Raw genomic sequence first — 24,960 nt, 5'->3', positions numbered from 1 at the left:
GAGGAAGAGGGGACGGAGCTGGAGCTAGAAGCTCTGTACAGAAGATACTGCGTCAGACTAAAGCACGCTCTGTTCGTGTCTGCTCTTTGCGTCACGTTGCTGTGCTGCGCTGCGTTACTCTGTGCTGTTTGCGTGCTGCATGCTCAGGTCAGTAATCATTGTGTATCCTATCCAAACTTTATAACGGCTCGCTATCATTTCCTACTCGGAGCCTAGTCAATCCTTGAATAGGCACCGAGTCCGTCAGTGGAGACATGTATGAGCTGCTGAGCTATATGCAAAATAGATTCATCACTTGATAAAGTAATCGTTTAGTACTATACTAGTAAAATGTTAGACATAAGATAGTAATAGTTATTTGGTATTTAATCAGTAGAAAGTAATACAAATAGCTAAGCACAGCTAAGGCAAGTGGTCACTTATGCAGTAATTGCATAGAGCCTCTCCCCTAAAGCCCCGAAGCCTCGTACACGCGGCCAACTTAATTACCGACACACGAGATTAAGCTGCACCTAATGCACTTAGCTGTTAAGTTCATCACTTAATGTGTACACTTGGCCGGTTTTAGTAAGGGTTTTATTTTATTTTGTCATCTCAAATGTTTGTGAAATTTTCTATTCTTTAAATTAAAAGTGTTTTGCTTCACCGCAAGGTAATTTTGGTAAGAATACAATGGTCAAGTTCTATGAAAAAAAAAAACTTACATGAAGCATTTATAGTTTGATAAATTGATAGTTCTTAAAAACATCGTCTTTATTGTTAATCATAGATTTATGTCGATGATGAGAGCGTCGGTGGCTCAGTGGTCAAGCACTTGACTTGCAATCTGCAGGTCCTGGATTCGAATCCCGCCATGTACCAATGATTTTTTCGATTTCCGATTTACATATGTACTTTTATCCGACGTTCTTTCGGTGAAGGAAAACATCGTGATGGAACCTGCACAAATCTGAGAAGAAATTCAAAGATATGTGTGAAGTCAACCAATCCGCACTGGGCCAGCGTGGTTGACTATTGCCTAATCACCCTTGACTTAGGGTAGGCTTTGAGCCCCTCGGTGGGGACGTACAGTGAGCTGATGATGATGATGGTAGATTTATGTTACGTTTTTCTACTTTAAAAGAAATTCCATAAAATTTACTCATCCTTTGTATATATGTTTCTCAATTAGCTTTAATACTGTCCTAAGGGTGTATTGCATATCAACTATTAGACGAGACGTCTCTGTATCTGTTAACTTCAATTAAACATCAAAAGCCTTGCAATACGCCAATGGAGATGGATCAATGCTTTCAGTGTGTACAGAAATTGCATTAACATAGCCTCCTCCAGTATCCGACGTACACAGCTGTGTACTGCATTGGATAACGCTCCCGGTCTATTCAGTCCTTTCAGTGAATTGGAAAATTAATAGATTCTGATAAGACGATCTTTGATTTGGTTTCGACTAATAAATGCTTTTAACATATGTTTATTATGAATCCTATTTTGTTTACTAACCAATTGCTCTTTTTATAATCTCTTTAATCCTTCCCTTTTTTTAATTTCCGATTTATTGTAAGTAGTTGTAATTTTTGGATTAGGATTTATGTATTGTTAGGAAGAAAATCCGACACTGTGCCGGTGTACAGGCGCAACACTATCCTTCTTAAAATGTCAACGTTTATGTCCCCTCACTAATCAATCTGACACTTGATAAAGAAAGCGCGCCAAAGGATTGTAACTATTAATGTCTAAAAGTGTTATATTGCTTTAAAAGCAAAAATTTTCTATTTTTATAATATAATTTTAAAATATAAAACCAACAATTTTATCCGCCATTTTATATATCACAAATTCATTATAAAAATTCCGTGTGCAATTATAATAGAATTACTTTATCCGAGCTTCGGATGATCGAATTACCAATGAAAGTGATCTCACTCCGAGTCTTCTGATAGATACAGTCTGATTGCCCGGACTCACTACCAATCTGATTGTATCAAAGTAAAAATAAATTCCAGCTTGATACCGTCACGTGTTCCAGAGAAAAAGGGTCTTGACAGACAGACGGACGGACAACAAAGTGATCCTATAAGGGTTCCGTTTTTTCTTTCGAGGTATGAACCCTAAAAAGAATGAAGGTAAATGTTTATGTGTATTGTAAAAGAGAATAAAATTGGTAGAAAATGTGTCCAAAGGTCATATTGTAATTAGTGACATGTCAATTAAAGGCAATGTAAATACCACGATGTAAAGATGTACGGATTATGACATTATTTTTTTAATTATTAATACTTCAACTGCCAGTATTATTTAATCTCTATATTTCTCGCCTTCTTTTCCTTGTCTATTAACCATTAGAATATAAATCTTACTAATATTATAAATGCGAATATTTAGTTGGATAGACGGATGTTTGTTTGAAGGCATCTGCAGATCGTATAACATAGTCTGGAAGAACACATTGGCTTGTAATTAGGTTTTTTCAATTCCGCACACACGGAGTTGCGGGCGACAGATAGTTCTCGTGTTTATTTTGTTCTAAAATTTCGTTGACCAAAGAGTATTTTTATGATTATCGTCTTTTTCATCTTCACGGTATATACTAACATGTGTCATCCATTGTGGTTGTTACTTCACATACTTACTTAGTAGATGACATGATCTCACCACTGTCTTTGATTAATCCTCTCCACAAGCGAACACTAATTTATACCAACAATGGAACTCGTAGTTTAATTATATAAAATCATTCGAGTATATGCTAGAGCGTCTTTGGCTCAGGGGTAGCAGGCTCGGCAGCACTTGCCTTGCAATCTGCAGGTCCTGGGTTCGAATCCCGCCATGTACCAATATGTTTTTCGATTTCTGATTTGCATATCTACATTTATCCGACGTTCTTACTGTGAAGGAAAACATCGTGATGCAATGCTCATATGTGAGAAGAAATTTAAAGATATGTGTGAAGTCAACCAACCCGCACTTGGCCAGCGTGGTTGACTATGGCCTAGTCACCCCATTATAGTGAGCTGATGATATGCTAGAGTAATTTTTGAAGTAAACACAACTTTTTGGACGACGATTGTCGATTGTTAATCCTAGTGATTACTTACGTAAATTATCTATGGTTTATAGATAGCACTAAAACTATGGGCTCTATATTAATGTGTTTTGAAAGAAAATCTTGCAGATTCAACTTCTCTCGCTAAAGTTTAAATGAAAATTTCTACAGTTGTCGAGACAATTTCAATTTAAATTATTATTATAAATATTTATTCTTGTGAACATTAAAATGTTTTTAATAAGTTTCTGCTTTGTTTGATTTAAATAAAATGTTTTTACGTTTTACTAAGTGCAATGAACTCTGGGAAAATCCCTCTATGACTCAACATCTAATGAAGGTCCTTTTCAAAATTGGTCTTAATAAAAGCGTTGTGAATTGCTTAATTGTAATATTCAGTAAGTTAAATAAAACTACATGACGTCACATAAAAAACATATGCTATTAAATATAAACAAAGTTGCAATATGCAAAACCACACACACTAAAGTTCTGCTAAGAAAACCCTAAGGTTAATTAAACAAACTTCAATTTACTTTACAGCTGACAAATATTTTTCCCTAGACACCTCGGGACGGTAACATTTTAATTTGGTGTATGATAAAAGTGATGAAGCTACTGAAAGTTAAATGTATTTTTTCCGGACAGAACTAGTTTAATCCAGTGTACAAATACACCATTCATACTGAGATTAAATTTGATCTGGGATTTGGGGGATAGAGAATTATACGTACATTTCTTAACCAACACTAAAATGACGTCGCTTTGAACAGAAACGAACTGAAATTTAACCCAAAAAAAAAATTAAACAGAGATGCATATTTTTTCGGAAAAATGTACATAAACCATTGAGGTCTACCTGCTTTATTATTTATTAATCGAGCTCCTAAATCATATTACGTTTACAACTAAACTCTTGAGTGTAAGGAAACATATTACGGTTTCCTATTTGGCATGGTACGAGCCTTTAGCAATATGCTGCGGACTACAATGGTTGGGCCAAATCAGACATAAGTCCGCCAACATTAATGAAAATACCATAATGAGTACCGTAATAAGTCTTTATCTGTGTTTAGGAGCTGTCATCACAAGTGAAGGCGGTGTCGACTCTGTCAGTGACTGTGTGTGTATTGGGCGCGGTGTTGGCGTTGGCGCTGCTGCCGGCTGCTGCAGAATGCGAGGCGCTCGCGCTGGCCGGCTCGCTGCTCGTCACGCTGTGCCTCGGTGCTGGCACACTCATGGCGACGCATCATGCGCCGTTGCCGCTCTTCGCACTCATACTGGTAAATAAGATCTCCATAATTTTTTTTAGGCATAGCATATAAAAACTGGCACTAATAGTGATAGGGATAGCGAGTAAATGATGAGTGATATCAGTCTTAAAATAAATCGGCTGAAATCGACATAACTTTCAGTTTTGCCAACCAAAATCCACAACTGACAAGGGAACTTACGTACAATTCGATGTAACTTAATAATTAACAAAATATACGTATGTGAGTGAACATTTAAAACGTACAAAAACTTACTATCAAGTCAATGAGGAAGGCGTTAAATTTATTACTAGATTAATTTTTTTTTACAAAAACACTTTTCAATAAAAGAAAATTTACTTTTATACAATTGCTTATTGCTTCAGACGTTAAAAATCATTGTTGGTACAAAATTAACTTTATTGTTGTAAAAAATCTTCAATATAAAACGCATCACTTCCGACACAATGCCCGCCACTTTGTTCCCTTCGGACATCGGAGAGGGCAATTAGCGCGGGAAAAAACACTTCCGTTGGAAATTCAATTTCCCTCGTAGGGCTCTCAAAGCGACCGCCTAATGACTTGGTGATTTATAAACTCTAAACGATGTTGTAAACGTGAAAATGACAGCGAAAGGTTTATCGTACTACTAACTCTACGACATTTTAAAACTACTAACGGCTGAAATTAACCTGAAGTCGGACCCTTTTTGTACTTTTAATTAACATTTTTTTTCCATTTGTTTTAAATATTTTGTGCATCTATCCTATCCTTCATTGTCGTTTTTGTTGTGATATTAAAAATATGGTTTCTAAAATTTTCATCGCGGATTTACCGTGACCTGCAAAATGTGAACTTTTAAATCAAAACTTTAGCACGTGCCCTAAAAACAAAAAGCAAAGTTTTGGCAACGCAAGACAATTGACCCGGCGAGTTGTTTGTTTTTCTTTACCCTACATGTTGCGGCTCAAATATTTTGTCAACTAACGAGCCGTAGCTCTATGTTTACTATGTTTGATTAGATTGAGAAATATAACTTCTTAATACATATAAAAATCAATTGCTGTTCGTTAGTCTCGAGAACGGCTAAACGGTCTTATCTTATCTTGGTCTTGAAATTTTCGTAGAGGTCTAGGGAAGGTTTAAAAGGTGAGAAAAATACGAATAATTGCTGGAAAGAAATTGTATTTTCATGCCACGCGGGCGCAGTCGCGGGCGACTGACCGTTTACATTAACAGAAATAATATAAATTCGTTAGTACGCGAATATACATGGTACCAATCATGGAAGCTTTACAGATGTTAATTTTAGCAAACTGGACACACTTTTAATGTACAAAGTAAAGTTCAGGTGTACATTTTATTGAGTTAGTCCGCTAAAAGGTATTTTAATGGTGTTCCTATGCTTACAGCGACATCCGCAATTCGATGTTACAAATTGAATTTTCAACGTTGCTTTTTTTATCCCTTCAGTATTTGCTCGACAAATTGACGGGTTAGTATTCGTCCGAGGGTAACCACTAGAAACGATATGTACTAATCCATACTTTTAACGTTTATCATGACAATTGAATTTTATTTATCACAAGTTTTTTTCTTATAATTTTCCTATTTTTAAAATCTTTAACCTAATAATAGATGTATTTGGCATTGGGAGGTGTCTAAATATAAGTAAAACGCGACAAAACGTGTCAAAGTGTAAGAAATTAAACTTCTTAACTTCTTAATCTTATCAAAAGTTTTTGTGAAAAATTACTTAAAAATATTTTTATTCTTTTGAATTCCGACAAAAGTTCTGAAGGATTCAGGATCAATCGTTTTAAAGAGAATTAGTTTAAAGTTTTTAACGAGATTAGTTCTAAATCTAGTTAAGCTTTCAACGTCAGTTTACGTAAGGTATCTTTTAGCCCAGGTCTATAACCTATGGTTTCTACAGAGTCCTAGGTTCCAAGTATACGTAAATGAATAATTAAACATCCTGTATTATGTCAATTCATTGTCACGCATCACCTTATATATACGTAAACAAAATACTTTTATTTTCTTTGAGTTTCATAATAATTTGCTCCAATTATCTTTAAACCACTGAATTTAAACACAATTCTCTAATACGTTAGAGTATAGAGTAATTAATTTCATGTTGAATTTCTATAGTAATTAGAATCCAATCATTGCAATCCCGACTTAACTAATTAGTTATTACATTCCATGCATTGTTACTAATACATTATTAACTATTTATGCTTTAAACATACCCAAAAATACAGTTAGTATTTCTAGGTAATCTGTCCTGGAAGACAGATGCAATGTGGCATCATTTTCTTAATAATTTGGTAGTTTTTAATTAAGTGCGCAACTAAGTTCTCGCTGTTTGTCAGTAGGTGGCTCTAGCAGTAAGAGCTGGTCGATTTTGACATATCCAAAACGTCATGAACCAAGCTTAGACATATGGTAAACAAACCGTTGCGACACATGAGTGATTTTGTTTTCGCATTATAATAGTTTATTCTTATTTTGTCTAGATGGTGCATACAATGATGCCTATAGCAAGACGAATTGCACTGGGTATGTCTGCGTGTCTTATATTAGCGTATATGGGAGTCGCCATAGGACTGGGCCCTGCGGGTCAAGAGGATCAATTCTACCAACAGGTTCGTATTTGACAATCTGGAGCATAATCATAGTAAAAAGGCTTATAATAAGCTTTAAGTTTAATTATAAATTATAACCATGGAAAATGGAACCACCACAAATAGCATTTTATCACAGTAATTGCGAACTATAAACGTAAAACAATTTTTAAAATCACGCGAATGCAAAAGTTTATAGCAAGAGCACGCGAGCACTGAAAGTTGCTTATCGTAAACTGTCAGGCGCCGTGTAAAACCAAATGTGTCGTATACTGTAAAAATAAATTGAGAATGTGTGGTTATTTTATAATATCAAGATTTTCTTAAGAATGTTAAAATTTAAGAAATAAGTAGCTTTTGTCGCGATATTAAATACAACATTTTACGTTAGAATGTCTCACACATTCTCCATGTTAAGACATTTGGAAGAGAATGTGTTTAAAACTAACGACACAAGAGCTCGTACAAGTACTATATATTGTCTTACAAACTAACATTATATTTTATATTGCATTTTTCGTATAATTTTATGACTTTGATCTAGGTAACATTACGTCGCAACTTATACTAACAGCTCTTTGAATGAATTTATCTTTTGATGTAACTAGATACACGCTGCAAAATGTTTTTTTCATCTAAATTCCAATTAATTTACGGGCTCCTTTGTGATAAATATAGTAGACTACTATTTCCACAATTAACCTTCAAAGTTTTTTAACTATTTACTTTTTCCAGCTTACATGTGAGCTGGCTCTTCTACTGACAGCCAGTGGGATAGGGCTGTACTACCGAGTGCTGACGGAGCGCGCTCACAGAAACACATTCGCAGGAACCAGGACCTGTCTGGAACAGCGCGTTAAGCTGGAGTGCGAGCGGGAGCAGCAAGAGAGACTGCTACTGTCTGTAATTCCTGCCTACATTGCTGCTGAGGTAAGATTATAATAGTATTTATTAGGTCTTACGAGAATTATTTGATAGTGTCTTGTAAAATGTTTTGGCAGTCAAATTATTATGGGTATTTTAATTTCATAAGTAGTGTAATTGAATAGTCTAGATTTTTTTAATGTTAAGATCCTGGGAAAGTACATTTTAACATAAAATTGTGCCTTGCAAAAATGTGCTAGCAAATATTTATAGCATTTTATTTAGTGCAAAGTTTTGACAGGCGCTTGTGAAAGCAAGTAGTAAGGGGATTTGCATAAATAGTTATATCAAGTTCTGCACAAAAAACATTTTTGTAATTGTCCGTACGTTTATAAAGTTTTGGGGAAAAGATAAGTCATTTATTGACATACACATTTAAGTGAGAAAAATAGTATAAAGTTAAAAAACGGTATGTTCTAATTCGTTTTTATTAAACGACATTAGATACAACTTTATTATTTAGTTATTACAAAGTTACAAAAGCACTAAAGCTCGTCAATCAAAGTTTAGTACAGGATAAATTTATCCACGCTCGAGCCAGCTGACCTCTATCGATGTCTTGACAGTTTTGAGATGAAACTCAACACTATATAAGACATAAATCATTGGACCTTTTATCGATATAACAAATTGGGGACATACGACACTACTGCAGTGACCATACTTGTGATGCAACTTGTGGAATGTCCTAATTCTCCACAGCGATAAAAGAAATCATTTAACTCTTCGTCTATTTAGAATTATTTTTCTTAATTCGTAGATATCATAATGAATTAGTGTATTTACAACACTTTATTCCTTACCTTATTTTACCTAAATCGTTTACTTTTCTAGCAATATTTTCCGTACACTAAAAGTAAGTGACTTGTAGAAATCCTATTTCTATTTTTTTAATAAATATAATTTCAGGACTTATCTTATAAAAATTCAAATGTATGGTGTTACCGCTTCAAATTATTATGAAGTCATTATTGTGAACTCATCTGTACTTTCACTGAAGTGACGTGACATTTTCATCAATATAAAATCAGGACAAATACATTGGTTACTGTATTTTTAGTCTGTGAAATATTTGTGTAAATAAATGAGTCATGAACCTTGACTTAATATTTCATTTTGTCGCAATACTTCTAAGTAGTAATGAGAATTACTCATAAATAACGTAATTATATACTTATATATAACGCCTTAAGGCGATGACATATGTCTCATATATGTCATCGCCTTAAAAGTATTAGTAACTTTTAAAAAAAAACAAGGAAGGTATGTCCAGAATGGTTGTATGGATCTCGCTGAAATTTGCCATAGATGTAGAACATAGTCTGGAAGAACACATAGGCTATATATTTTTTACTCTACACGAATGGACTTGCGGTCGACACCTATTATTTATATTTAAAGAACTGTTGAATTGAACAGGCTGTTTTTATTTAATCATCTTTTTAATAAAAAAAAATGTGGATTTATGTATACAATAACATTAAAATGAATTTGTCGTCACCTTAATACTCTGTGCCAAATCAGAAAATTGAATCTTGAAAATTACGCAAACACACGCACTTTTATATTTTGACGACTGATCTTAGATAATTTAAATAGGAACACATAACATAATTTGTTCATCAGAAATGTATTTTTTGCGTTTTTTTAATTTTTTTAAACGAAAATATAAATGTTCTACAAGTAAAGTGATGATCGGATATTTATATTCTTGTAACCGATTACCGTGGGAAAGACGTTAATTTGTTTTTATATGTGCTACGTATAAAAACTAGCAAAAGACAACAATATAATGTTTAAAAAGAATACAGTATGTTCAAATATGTTAAATACATCATGATTTCTTTTGTCTTTTTTGCAGACTTTCTTTACAGTCTCCGTTATTTAGTCACTATATTAGATGAATTCTGGTCACCTACTTAAAAGTCAAACATTTTGTTACATACCAAGTGTAAAGTCACGAATTTAAAAAGAATTTATCTCAACTATAACTTTCATTGAAAGTGTTAAGTGAGTCGTTTAACCCAAATGGTAAAGACAAAAATAATTTTCTCTACAATATACTTCTAGTTAATTTTTTTTAGGTCAGAAATATTGTGTCTGTAAATTGATTTGTAATTTACATAAATAATTAAGTAAGTACATAAGTAATTTTATAAATTGTCTTATATAAATGGAATGGAATCCGAGCTGAATTTAAAAAAAAAACCTAGGTATAAATATAGCCTATAATTATTACTTGATTACTAAGTGTTAATTTATCTTTGTATAACCAAAACAATTTTTGTAATTCAGTAGTTTTTTAGTTTGAGCATAGAAAAATATTAATCTCTTCTCTTTATTAAAATAAAATTGAATAAATAACGCATAATTTCAAAATATAAATTCAAATTATTTAAATATAAATTAATGAGTTGATAAAGTGAATAATTTACTAAAAATCAGATTATCTATCTAAATATATAAAAGTAGAAACATATTACACTAGACTTGCTATTTTGTGTTTATTACGTAGACCAAAGAAATTATGGATAGATCGTGTGAAAGAGGATATGCGTAAGAAGGGTGTGTATTCAGATATTAAAGCGGATAGAGATGTATGGAGGAGTAGTACTTACTGTGTCGACCCTCAACAGGGATAAGGGCAGGTTGATGATTTCTTTTATTACGTAGGCAAGAAAAAATTCATACTCTACGTAGGTAACGAAATTGGAGGGGGAAAAGTGTAGCAGTAATTTTCTCTTGCAGAATTTCCTGATAATTAAAAGAAGCACTTTACTATAGTAATTGAGTATAAATTTCAGGTTTTTCGATAATTCAACTTCTAAACAGACAAAGACATGGGTAAGAAATAGTCTGGTATGTTAGAGGTCAAAAAACGAATGTATTAGATTTACAAATTCTGCTTCGCAGCTAAATAGTTTTATTATTTTTTGAAAAACATGTTATACCAAGTAGTTATAGAATATTAATAATATTGGCAACCCGTTCCGGTTTTATACGAGAAGCAAAACATTATAATGCCTATAGTTCTTTGTATATAATTTTTATTAAGGAAAAATAGTATGGTAACATTGATATCGACTGCAGGAGCATTAGCTGGAATGAATGAGGAGAAAAAGGAGCACGTGACAAGAAGATTTTGATTTATAGATCGGTGATGATTTGATTAAGAATATGATTACTAACAGCTCTATTTGGAAGACCAAGTCCTATTGTGTTTACTTCAAACAGAACAGTAGATGAGAGATGATAATCAGGTCGGTTGTTAAACTCTTGTACGCTAATAATCCCGCTAACGACAAACAAGACATTGTGTTTATTTTGTTAAGTTGAGTCATATCTTTGGCATCTGCAAGAAATTGAATCATATGTTCTTGGCTCTCCTTTCCATTGTAAAGATTAAGTTGAGACTGTCGTGACTCAAATTATGTACTGTATATAAAATTAATGAATAAACTATTCCGGCAATAAAAAATTTAATAATTTGATAATAAAAACTTTTTATAATAAGTTTTTATTTATTTTTAGATGGCATTAGATTATTTTATAAGGGTAATACATTCGATAAAAACCGTTCGTTCATCGTTTTTAAGATCATCTTAACGATCTTTTTTAGTACCAAATGTCATCTGTGTTTCATAAACTTGAGTGATTACCTTTCATAGTATAGCTGCTTTAGTTATTTAGATTTTCAGTTCTCTAGGCCAGAGATATGTGCACTTTAAGATAACAATATTCGGGTTAGGAGTATGTTTGTTTGTTCATCACATTATGTTTGCCGATTTTTGTTATCTGCCAGTTATTGCTTGTTTGTATTCTTTAAAACAAGATTCTAAGTTCACGGGAAGTACCCTGTAGGTTTTGATTCCCTTGCGAAAGTCGAAAATTTGCGACGTAAACGGTTGTATCTTTTGATTGCATTGGTTTAAAAGTTTTATTTTTTACAGCATCTAGCGACCGCAGACCTGAGTATTTGATATAAATTCCAGCTTTATAAAGAGATATTGAGAAAAAGACTTGACAGACAGACGGACGGACAACAAAGTGATCCTATAAGGGATCCGTTTTTTTCCTATGAGGTACGGAACCCCAAATAAGGAAGATTATCTAAACTTTGACGCCGAACCTTAACAATTTTTGATGCTAAAACTAAATTGATGGTTCTAAATTTTGCAGCGAGTAATTTCAATTCTATTTTTATTAAGAAGTAAATACTTTTTATTACCTAAGTTTCTTTTCTATTAAGATTGAAAGTGTTTCATTAGAAAAGATGTAAAAAAATTTCGCTAATCCACAACCATATTTGACCGGAAAAGAAAGTTGTAAATTAAATTACTACGAACTTAAAATTAGCACAAGAAGCCAAAATATTGACATTGACTCATCAATTTCTATTTTCACTGCCTAATGTAAATAGGTTAATAGTTAACTGTGGTGATGAATTGTAGAACACTATTACGTCATCATAGAGTTCATCACATTGTTTACCGTGGGTTTCTGAGATGAAAACTTCTGTAACGTCATCCATGTCATTTTTTGACAAAACAGTGAAAACAAAATGATTTTAGACGGTATAGTAAGTTCAGTGTTTTTCAATCTTTCCACGTCACAATTTTTTTCAAAGTAAGTGTAAAAGACAAGAAAAAAATAAATGAAGATCATCAATCGCTTCACACATACGTGTTGCTATTGACGTAAAACTTCCGATGTTCCGAGACTTTGCGACCTTTGTGAGTTAGACCCCTTAATTGTAGTGCATTTTAACTCTTTTTTACATTATCAATATTACTTAAAAAACTAAAGATATCCAAATTTAAAAATCGGTTACATTTGATTTTTTATAATAACCTCTAAACTACATTACATAAAGACACCTAAATATTATATTACGTTTGTCCATTGAAGTACCTGGCTACTAAATTTCATCACGTTTGAGTTACATGTCGTGAATTTAAAGTTTAGAAAGCGCAGCGGATACTGTTATGAGTCCTTACGCTATGCCTGTGTAGTCAGGAAGACATTTATAAGGTTTAATAAGGTATCCAGCGAATGCATTTCTATTCTCACCAGTATTTAACACTTATATTATTATGTAAATTAATTAAAAAATATCAGTAAACATTTTGATATTTTTTCTAAGCTAAACTTTACTCAACCGTTCAGTCGTTCGTATTATTTGCTGCTTTTCAATGACATTTTGATTATATTGTTCTAAAAAATTGGAACTATTCCTTCCTTATTCCAAATATTGATGCAACCTTTAACATATTAGTGAAGAAATTCAAATGTGTATGAAGTCCACCAACCTGCACGAGGTCATTGCCGTTGGCTAAGGCCTAGTATCTCCTGAGTTACCGTAGGCTTTTAACCTATCACTGTATATGTATACTACATGTCGCCCGCAGCTCCTTCCGCGCGGAATTAAAAAAAATTAGGAGCCTATGTGTCCTTCCAGACTTTGTTCTACATCTATGCCAAATTTCAGCGAGATCTATGCAGCCGTTTTGGAGACACATTCAAACAAACATCCATCTAAACATTCGCATTCATAATATAAGTAATTAGCACTCTTTATAGTGCCCTATATTTCAAAGTTAAATTATCGTTTGTGCTAAATAAGTATTGAACAAAACTGTACTGTACTTTATGTACTCGCGATTAAATTAGACCATTGATATTTCACAATGAAAATGCCATGTAGATCCGCCATTCCATTTTCAATGCACTATTAATAATTAATATTGCTTTTATAGGCTTAAAATTGTGTTAATTTCATGTTAATTAACTTAATTTGCATACACGCTTAACGTCTTTGTTGAGTTATACAAAGCAATTACACATAATTTATGATAAATGTATGTATGTATGTATAAATAAATTAAGATTAAATAAAAACTTAAAAGAACAGCCCGTTTTTGTTTAAGTTCATATTAAAGTCTTTATCTTAAGTTTATTTTTTTGCAATTGGAATTCAAACAGTCGTTGACTTACATAAGAAAATGTTACCGTAAATTAAACAACCGAATCGGTGGCTTAGGGTTTAAGCACTTGACTTACAATATGCCGGTCCTAGGTTCGAATCCCGCCATGTACAAATGTGTTTTTCGATGTTTGATTTACATTTGGATAAAACTCTGTGGATCTGAGTCGACGTTCTTACGGTGAAGGAAAACATCGTGATGTAACCTGCACATATCTGCGAAGAAATTCAAAGATATGTGTGAGAAGTCAATCCGCACTGTTCCAGCAGGGTTGACTATGGCCTAGACCTTAACTTAGGGTAGGCTCCGAGCCCCTCGGTAGAGACGTATAGTAAGTGTAGAGTATGCATAAATGTGTTCTTTGTCTCGAGCTTACACGCCATAAGTACAAGCCGGAGAGAGGGGACGTCAGTCGATGTCAGACCTTTCAACCGGTAACACGTGTCGGTACGTGAACGAGTCAAATATAACGCAACGAATGCAGTAAGATGTTGATAAATTAAGCAAGAGTTTTGCTGGACATGTCCACTCAAGCGTTACTTACCTTCTTTCTTTCACAGATACATTTAAATAATTTCGTTTCATTATATACTCGTACATGAAGTTGGAAATAAAATATAATTGTAAGATCGTATTAATTTATTTCAATACTTATAACCAGTTATATTATAACTACATTTAAAACTATATCAGTCACATTTAGCTACATCAGTTCACGTCATTCTTACAACTATATGCATCTTATTTGTAGGTTTAATTATTAAACCTTACTTTAAGAATAACTTTATTTTTTTTTGGACCACGTCAACACTTTTAAAATCACTTTTGGAATATTTTGGAATACATTTAACACTTGTAAAATATTTTAAATATTGTTCAGTTCATTGATACGTCGACTTATCAAGTTGTCTGATTTATTTTCTTGAATGTTTCAGCATTAGATTTTCCTATGTTCACATGGATTGTGATAGCCTCGTCTGTATCTGATTTCATTATAATATCATTCCATTGGACTTCAGCTTTCTTGCTGTAAGCTTCGTTTTCTATTAATATAGCTGATTTTGTGCATAATGCTTTACTTTGGAATTCTATAACAGCGCAATATTCGCTCTTTTTGGATTCCGATTTGACATCAGCGATGTAGCCTAGTTTACGTCGCATCACTTCAACTTTGACATGGAAGTTGTAGATGCAGACTTTAATAATGAATGCACTCTTCTGGTAGAGTAAGATAATTTTATACTTCGTCCTACAGCATGCGGTCTTCTTTAATTTCGTCTGGAAGTTCTCGATTAGGATCTTGATCTTCTGGGAATAGACGGCGATGATGTTGTGTTGTGACTGCAGATGCTCTGATAACTCCTCGAATGCTATGGAGGAGCAAGTCGCTGTGACGGGGCAGATCATTGAGTCATATTTGCATTCCTCTTCGTGCTTTGCCCTTGTGCTAGTTGTTAAGAGTTCTGTGCACCCGCGCCTGAGAACAAAAATTTGTATGTTAACACAAAGAACATTGAGGTGTGTAATTAATTAAGTAATATAATCTTTAAAAATATAAGGAAAATGAAATGAGGAAATTAAAACAAAAGAAGCAATTTATTTTTACAAATACGTTCCTTAAATTTTATAAAATTCAAGTATGACTGAATAATTATTATTATAATCTGCGATAAATGTTATCAAGATCAGATATATTAATACAAATCAGTCTATTTTTAGTTTAATTTGTAATACGATAAAGCTATAAATAAAATCGTGTTTTTAATCAATTTAAATTGTCCGAAAGTGTTAAATGATTATATATATATAATTCTTCTGTGAGTGTGTATGTCACTGAACTTCTCTCAAACGACTGGACCGATTTTGATGAAATTTTTTGTGTATGTTCAAGGGGATCTGGGAATGGTTTAGATTCACAATTTTCATCAAATATTAACTTCATATTAATTTATTCAAATTAAAGACGTGTAGACAGGATAACGTCTCTCGGGTCCGCTAGTGTTATATATAAGTGCAGTATTTATTTATTATTTATTCACTACTAGCTGTCGTTCGCGACTCCGTCCGCGTGGATATATAAAAGCTTAATTGGTGGAGCCTATGTGTTCTTTCAGACTATGTTCTATACGTCTGCCAAATTTAATCGAGATCCGTTCAGCCGTTCTAGAGATATTCTCAAACACCCATCCATCCATTCACATCACATCCATCTAAACATTCGCATTTATAATATTAGTAAGTTAAATAAAAAGCATCTCTTCAAGGCATAAATTCGAATAAAAAAAATAGAAAAAATGAATAAATAGTATCCTATGTCCGTCTCCTGGGTCTAAGCTACCTCCTCATCAATTTTCAGCCATATCGGTAAAGCCGTTCTTGAGTTATAAATAGAATAACTAACACGACTTTCTTTTATATATATAGATTTAAAAGATATGTTTTGCACGCATATAAATATGTTTGATATACCCGCATGTATAATAGTATATGACTACAAGAGTTTCAAACGATTATAAATGAATCAAAATAAATATTTTCATTCCTCTATATATAAGTTTGTTTACTTTGAGTGCTTAACCAGTACAAACTAGTTAAGTTGGAGAACTTAGCCTTGCAGTGCGTTCACATTTTTTATCAGTCGAGTGCACCGAGGTTTTTATTGTCTTTATTGTAAACAATGCTTTATATCAACGAAGAGTTTGTTGTCATCATAATCAAGATGTTGTAAGAATGGATTATGTCGGATTATCTATTGCACATATTTACAATTGCGTTTCATATGGAATTTTGAAAGGGACTTTTCTATGTAGAATCAGGTCCTTTTTTAAATTATCAAAGTAATTACTTGACCATAAATCACTGACGTAAAATGTTAAACTACAAAATATTTCCCTATTAACTAAACATTGTTGGGTTAAGTTATGGAAGTTAGATTTTGAAATAATAGAAAGTATGAGCTGATCCTACGTGGAGTGGACAAGGAGCTAGGAGGAGGGATACTAGGATAAGGAGATGTTGAATCTTTATTGGCATAACGTACCTGTAATTCCGGCAAGGCAGCATGAGGTCATTGATGAGTCGCTGCAGCGCGAGGCAGGGCGCGGCGGGTGCGCGCAGGCTGCCGCGGCACCAGGCGCAGCGCGACATGCGCCGCGAACAACGCGCGCACCACACACCACCGCACCATGGGCATACGCATGGACCGCACCCCTATGAATAAAAACAATAAATTAAAACCTTCCGATTTAACTGATCAGTTGGACTATTCAGATAGGCCGGCTATAAACATCCTTTTGTATATGTACGAGGCGGTAGAAGATAATGACCGACATTTAATCCTAACGCTGACTTCGATCCTTTGACAGAAGGGACCGAGGATTCAATGCTTTTACCCCTTGTACGAAACTATGGAATTTGACACAAGCTTAAAGCAATACAGTTGTGTGTGACTAGAAACTTCGAAATCACTTAGTCCGATTCACACTTCTCTGACAATCCGGGTAAGAATACGAATCAACTGACTCACTTTTAAAATCAAGGTCAAGCTATTTCAAAAACAACTAAAACTAATAAATTCAAATTAGGATAGCATAGATTTTCATAAACGTAATCTGGAATACTCGATAAGATTATAACAATAACAATTATTTCTATAACAATAACAAAAGAACGCGACTCATTTATTATCATATGTAATGAGGTACTTAGAGATGTTTTCCTTCAAGTTATCGGCCATTATCAGTGGTCACGTTTAACGTTGTACTTGCGTTATTTGTTTTACATTAATAGCTAACATTTTAATGTCAATAGATTGTTCGAATAATTTTTATTTATTTATATAAGTATATAAGTATACATAACAACTAAAATTATCGCACAATTACAAATTAAAAAAGAAAACGTAAATATATATACAACCAAAAATTTTGCCAACAGATGCATCATACAGTTTGGTTTAAGCGTCAAACGTTCCTATCTTACCGTTGGTTTTCGAGACCAAGATATCTGTATAAAACATATCATCCCTGTCATTATTTCTGACAAAACAATGATGACAATATGTTTGTAATGTGCATTTTAGTCTTAGAAACTCACGGTTAGTGAAGTAAATAAATCTTAGGAATTTAATATTTTAATCTAATAATGATACGTATATGAAAGAATCTTATAATATTTCTAAGACGCAATTTAAAATGTTGCTTTATAGAGCTCAAGATTGCAGCATACTTGTCTGGCTTCATTGTTCCCGTATCAGTGCAAAGAATGTTGCTAAGTAAATCTTTTACTGGAAATGAACGTAGAAAGCAGAGCAATCATAATTCTCGTAAGTTTATTATTTGACCATTTCATGGATATAGTTTGTGTAAACATAAAATGTAGTGAAACCTTAATGGAGACCACTTCAACCCGTAATTTAGTAGTGTGGGTAGAGTTTATGGATTTCCCTTTACAATTGCTTGAAGAGTTTGTCATTTTTCTAAAGTCTATATTACAGGTAGTAAGTTTATAAACTAACGAATATATAATTATGCTTTTGTTGTGGTCATTTTACAATTATGTTCATAAGGCTCTAAGAACTTCACTCAGTAATATTGTTAAAGTTGAACGATGTTACGGATTCGTGTAGTTAGTGAACTTTGTTTAAAGTTGCATCGTTCGGGTTAAGGTGCGGCCTCGTTACGTTGAACGTTAAAGTACATATTATATTGCGTTACCATAAAATTTGCACAAGTGTTTTAGAGGCAGAAAGTGGCGTTTTATAAAAAGCTTTACGTATAATATTAAAGTTTTATTAGTTAATTATAAGTAAAATAATTAAAACCTATTTTTATTTAAAATTATGTGTACGTGCGTGCTTGAAATATGCAAAAAAAATATTTTGCAGATAAAAGCAACGCAGTTGATATCACCAAAAAATAAAACGCAACCAAGAAAATATAAAACAGAACTACAAGGTATTGTATTGTAAAGTCGAATGTCACTAAATACGTACGACGGATAGATCATAACACAGGTAAGATCTCATTCGCACGGGCGCTTTTTTCACGCGTTGATTTCGCCGGGTCTTAAAGGCCGAACGTTTTAAAATCTTGTTCCGTGCGACCAGCGCTCAAAAGTAAACACTGCGCGATAAAAGCGTCGCGTTTTAAAAGCGCTGCTATATGAACAGATATATGAAAATGCAAAAGCAAATGTTTTACTTGAACGTTTTTTTAACGTGATATATAAAAGCGTCCGTGCAAATGGGACCTAAAAACATTTACACCGATTGTCCCTTCGAGTAATAAACTAAATAAAAATAATATAGTAAACAAGGTCAAAATATCTTTTGCCCTTCTTACCACATTTAAAGGACACCTAAGTTGTTTATAGCAAAAACATGTTTTAAAACACAATATATTTAAATTTAATTTTATTTGTTTACGTTTTTAAATGCATTTATGTTAATTTTTATGTTACTGTGATCTTTATGTTTTGATAGAATCTTAAAGTTCGATCTTCGTCGTAGGTGAGCGGTTACGGTGCCATAAGCTCTCCCTTCAACGTACAAGATACGAGGTTTATTTCACCCAGTAGCTCAACTTTGCAAACACCTGCTCTAAGGTATTTCACTTGCCTTGAGACTTGAAATACTTAACATTATGAAAGCATACAGAATTTATAATTTCCTATGTCTTAGCAACGCATGGAAGGATTTTTTATGTTTGTCGCCCACGATTATGACGAGTGATTCAATTCAGTATGAGGTTTTCCCCGGTTTGTAATCGGGCTATTGTAACTTTTTTAATATCCAATTAGAAAAACGTCAGCAATAGAATTCTTCAGCTAATTCAATAAGTGCTTATGAGAGATTTTCATAGCATTGTTGTTCTCATTTCGTTCATGCAATATCTGCATATATGTAAAAAAGCATTGAACCATTATTGGTTATGAGTAATTTTATTTTTATTTTCGTCAAAATCTATATATATACCATGGTGCAGATACAATAGCTTTTCATAATGTTACTCATTCTTTATTAAAATACACCTTTATTTTATTAATTTCGAAATGGAAATCTTTGTTCATTGTGCATTGACTTGACGTCAGTATTTCTCAGATATTCTTACGTCTTATTAAAACAACGCCAATTAAAATGGGCTTGTGATCAAGTGATATCTTACGTGTTACTAATATTATAAATATGACTGTTCACATGGATGTTTGTTTGAAAATATCTACAAAACCGCTGCATGGATCTCGTTAAAATTTGGCATAGATGTAGAACATAACCTGGAAGAATACATATACTAATCATTAAGTTTTATTTTAATTGTACCCGGACGGAGTTCGAGAAAGTTAGTGTTTAATAAAAAGTGATGATACAGGAAGGTTTAGCGAAATACCGTTGACACACGCGATATGACAATGTGACGTGACATATGGCGGTTGTCCCCATGGATATAAATACCATAGTGAACACACGCAATCTAATTAATATTCAAGCATATATAAAGGTCCCTTTGTCTTATCCCCTAATTGTTTATTTGAAGTTAGATTCAAAAAGTATTTTTATGTCTATAATTAACAAAGAATCCTATGATTAACTAATGAATTTCTTACTAGATTGATAAAATTTTACGCAACAACACCACTATATTGCTTGTTTGGCAGATTATTGTTTGGCACATGTTTTACATGCTAGCTGTCGTCCGCGCTTCCGTCCGCGCGGAATTAAAAGAAAATTAATTAGTAGCCTATCTGTTCTCTAAGTCTATGACAAATTTCATCAAGATCCGTTGAGTCGTTCCGTAGATACCTTCAAACAAACATCTATCTAAACATTAGCATTTATAATATTAGTAAAACGTTTGTTTGATTGCGACCTTCTATAGATGCTTGAGATTTCGAAGTGCTTTTTGTCACTTGATTCGTATTCTACTCCGGCATGTGTACAGTCGATCTTCTTTTGTTTTTAGTAATTATTTATGTTTAATACTAACCTGTAAGGGTTCTAGACATATGCTGCATTCTGAGAATCTGGAGAGAACTTCATCGCAGTTGGGGCAGGCGCATTGCGCTGCGTGACCTTCTTCTGACGAGTCTAACGTAGGATCGACTATCGGCAGAGGTTTATCTGAAAATAGAAAATTAATTGTAAATATTATAATAGAAAATTATCAGTTACTTAACACAACTGGAACAAGAGTTATTATAAAACTTAAAAGGCTTTTAAAAATATTTTTGTTGCAAATTTATGTTCTCGACAACTTATACTAAGTTATGTCATGCTGAAAAAAGATAAAAAACATTTCTATTCTTCACGAAGGCAATACCAACGCTAAAGTTAATTGGTTACTAAGGTGAGCCCTAAAGATGACCAATTAACGTATCTTGATGCGGCAATACTTCAAATAAATATATGGTCATGCTTCGTCCATTTCCGTAATCAATTCCGCACGTAGTAATAGCATGCAACTCGACACTTCGTTATCAATATTATTATAAATTAAGTATGGCTGCAAATCGTTGAAGTACGGAGATAATTAGATCGTGTCGAGTACTTATTAGGAATCTAATAAGGGATAAGATACGCGCTTAAGTGTGTATGAAGGACGACAGCGATTGAAAGACAAAGAAAATAAGGGGCAATAAACTATCATCAGCTCACTATACGTTCCCAACCCAGGGGTTCGGAACCTACTCTAAGTTAAGGGTGATTAGGCCATAGTCAACCACGATAGCCAAGTGCGGGTTGGTTGACTTCACACATATCTTTGAATTACTTCTCAGATATGTGCACGTTGTTCATCACGATGTTTTCCTTCACCGTAAGAACGTCGGATAAATGTACATATGTAAAACTGAAATGGAAAAACACATTGGTACATAGTGGGATTCGAACCCAGGACATGCAGATTGCAAGTCAAGAATAAACTATCAGTAACAATGATTTACTTAATAGCTGGACAACCTTTAATACGTTTTTTTATAAGAGAAAGGAGCAAACGATCCGCGGGATATTTAATTAATCAACAATTACGTTAATTTAAAGTAACTTATAAATAAACATGTTTATCGATTGTGTACAAAAAGTTTTAAATGCTTTGCCTCAAGAAACATATGTCAGTTCTCACGTGAATTTTTTATGTTATTTAACTGTATTGTAAACACGTGTCATTGATAAAGGAAATTGTTTTGTTTCTCATTCAATTTATACATACAAGTTTTACCCATACCCATTTTTTTTGTATCATAAGGTGGTAAACGAGCGAGCGGCCACCTGAAATCGCTGAAATAGCGAAGTGACCGTTGCCCATAGACATACGCAATTGCATATGCGTTGCCTACCTTTAATCGACGGAGGAGAGGATGCACAGAAAGAAAATATTTTCCCTTTCCATGCATCCTCTCATCTGGAAAGTCCACTTCCACTTCCCATCCTTTCCTTATAAGAATAAGAGTGGGAAGGGAAAAAGGACTTAATTAGGCCTCCGGGACGCACACTCATCAGAAGAAACGCGGAATAGCTTCCACTTGACGCCTGTCTTCTGTGTGGTCGTAGTATTTCACCGGGCGAGCCGGGCCAATTCGACACATACCCATAGGATGCAGTAATAAAATAATTGGAGTGTCTTTATGTATAAAGAAATCATGTTGTGTTTGCATTACTTATAATAAAAAAAAATTGTCCGTCTGTCCGTCCCCGTTTGGTCTGAGTAATCTCTGAAGAGACAAAAAATGTTTGTATATTTGTTCCTTATCTTTTCCTGAACCAGTATAATATGTTAATATTTGGCAGAGTATTCTAAGGACCCCTGATAAGGTTTTTGCTTTAAAAATGTTTGCCAATTTTGCGTGCACTATGACATTTAATAATATTTAGACTTTTGACATTGCAACGTTTGCCGTTTCCAGCCGGTAATGAATAACATATTAAAAAATAATTAATCTTGACATTTGCCGATTTAAATTTCGAAACAACTCGAAAACGGGTTTTTTAACCTATGGCAACATTTATCACAATAACCGAGGATCACGTAATAAATTAAATGCAAAAAAATGAATTATCATTTTATTTAAATTTCAATTTTAAAAACCATTACTAGCTGTAGTTCGCGACACGACCGCGCGCTATTAAAAATATTAAGTGGTTCATGTGTTCTTCCAGACTATGTTCTACATTTATATCAAATATCAGCGAGATCCATACAGCCGCTCTCGAGATACCTTCAAACAAACATCCATCCATCCATCCATACATTCGCAATTATAATATTAGTAAGAAGTAACATTATACTCATATTAAAAGGTAAAAGCCTTGGAATTTCTCTGCAGTTGTAAAAATTATTATCTGTATTTCCAAAGAGGATCAAAAGACGAATTTTGAATAAGTTTGTCAGTGGAAATCCAAGCTACATTGATTTATTTTTTAACACGTTGAGCGCCGCGTCAGCCATCCGTGGCTGACACTAGACTTTCCGTTTACGTTTAGGCCGCGTCAGCCACCGCTGTTTACGTCGCGTCAACCATCGTTGGCTGACAGCGTGTAACATGAGAACTATAAAAAATTTACACTATTTTGCGTTAAAAATGCAAACAATTTGGTACTGCGATTGCAAACACCGGCCCTTTTATATGCGTATAAGCAGCGCTCGTGGCCTGAACGGGATTGTCTTAGAAATACGCGTGGCGCTCAACGTGTTAAATGTCTATTATTGGTTACACTGTAGGCTATATTGTGGTAATTATCGATTGCAGTTCTGGTTTTGAATCATATCACTATGTCATTATGACACAGATTCCTTTGACCTCGTACCCTTTAACCTGAAAAAAGATATCGTACCCGAACCTTTCAATGTAATCAGAAATAAAACTTATTAAAACCCATAATCTACCTAATTTAATTAATTTAATTTATCAATATTTTAACTATGATAATAAAAGTTATTTAAACATTTTGAAATGAGAATTTATGCAATTCATTCAGATTTAAAATTAGAATTAATTAAATAAAATTAAGTGCACTATAGATTAGCGAATGTTTATTAAGAAATGGCAGGAAAGTTTAAAGGCAATAAAAAAGATAAGTATAATATAAAAATACTGTAATCTAACGTAATGCTTGTTTTTCACGAGGGTAGCACAGTGAGGTAGAACAGTACTGCAATTGTTTGAACATATACGTACTACTTAAATTGAATTCTTCTGTAGCAGTACTATATTGTTATACTACTCTACCTTATTTTACTGTACTCGTGTGAAAGCATAATAAATATTAGAGCTATATCGATGACTCCATGACTCACAAAATGTTTAAAGGATCCGGTAGATGTTTACTTTGATATTAAAATTATCATATAAATGCTTAAGATGTTACGTAGAGATGTTTCTAGCTACGGAAGTATAAATTATTGCGTAATAAATTTTATCTCAAACAAATTAAGATCGTTTAATCCAACTATTTACTGAAAAAGAAAGAGAATATTGCCCTCTCTCTCTCTCGCTCTTAAACATTTTCAAATCCGTAAAATTTACTATTATTATTATTTTATTGACATGTACTTAATTCGGTTATAAAATACGAATCATAGTAAAGATAACATCAAACTTTTTAAAGACAAGGTCTGTAAATTTAAAACCAAAATTTTTATTCAATTTGCGTGAAATAAAAGCGCATGTGTTAACAGTTCCGTTCAGGGTTGCCACATAAATGTGAATTGTAAAAAACTGATAATTGAAAATAAGGCAAAAATGTCATTTGCAATGAATTGCTCAAGACTTGCTAACTATGTCAGTCAGACGAAAGAGAAAGGTTTTGAGGCTAGAGACCGCCACTGTTGAAACCGGTTTCGTTAGCTGTGCAATGCGCATGCGCCTCGGATAATACCGAATTAGATTGCCAAATAGATTTTTATTTCTAATGCTTCAATCATTTTAAATCAATTTTAACGCGAAATACATAGAATATTCAATGACATATTCTTATACAGAAATATTATTAATTAATAAAAATTAGAATAATAAATGGAATCATGCAAGGTAATATTTTTAAACTAGCTGTCGCCCGCGACTCTGTCCGCGCAGGATTAAAAAGAATTAATAAGTGGCATATATCTTCCTTCAGACTATGTTCTACCTCTATG

The 24,960-nt window shown here is 33.3% G+C and overlaps 2 protein-coding genes across 2 annotated transcripts in view; one reads left to right on the top strand and one right to left on the bottom strand.

The window, feature by feature from the left end:
• Window positions 1–24,960, top strand: part of LOC106121310 (adenylate cyclase type 2) — a 91,599-nt gene that overhangs the window by 10,138 nt on the left and 56,501 nt on the right. The window contains exons 2-5 of the mRNA XM_013316919.1: window positions 2–147; window positions 4,120–4,326; window positions 6,819–6,947; window positions 7,662–7,856. Of these exons, the coding sequence (XP_013172373.1) occupies window positions 2–147; window positions 4,120–4,326; window positions 6,819–6,947; window positions 7,662–7,856 (677 nt within the window). The remainder of the gene's footprint in view (window position 1; window positions 148–4,119; window positions 4,327–6,818; window positions 6,948–7,661; window positions 7,857–24,960) is intronic.
• The window catches only part of LOC106121311 (probable E3 ubiquitin-protein ligase sinah), a 40,394-nt gene continuing 29,930 nt past the window's right edge, over window positions 14,497–24,960 (bottom strand). The window contains exons 3-5 of the mRNA XM_013316920.1: window positions 20,818–20,951; window positions 16,875–17,044; window positions 14,497–15,311 (exon numbers count right to left, since the gene is read on the bottom strand). Of these exons, the coding sequence (XP_013172374.1) occupies window positions 14,735–15,311; window positions 16,875–17,044; window positions 20,818–20,951 (881 nt within the window). The 3' untranslated portion in view covers window positions 14,497–14,734. The remainder of the gene's footprint in view (window positions 15,312–16,874; window positions 17,045–20,817; window positions 20,952–24,960) is intronic.

This window comes from Papilio xuthus, unplaced genomic scaffold (assembly GCF_000836235.2).
Source record: "Papilio xuthus unplaced genomic scaffold, Pxut_1.1 DF826945.1, whole genome shotgun sequence".
Classification (NCBI taxonomy): Eukaryota; Metazoa; Arthropoda; class Insecta; order Lepidoptera; family Papilionidae; genus Papilio; species Papilio xuthus.
This window is presented reverse-complemented; position numbering and strand designations above follow the sequence as displayed.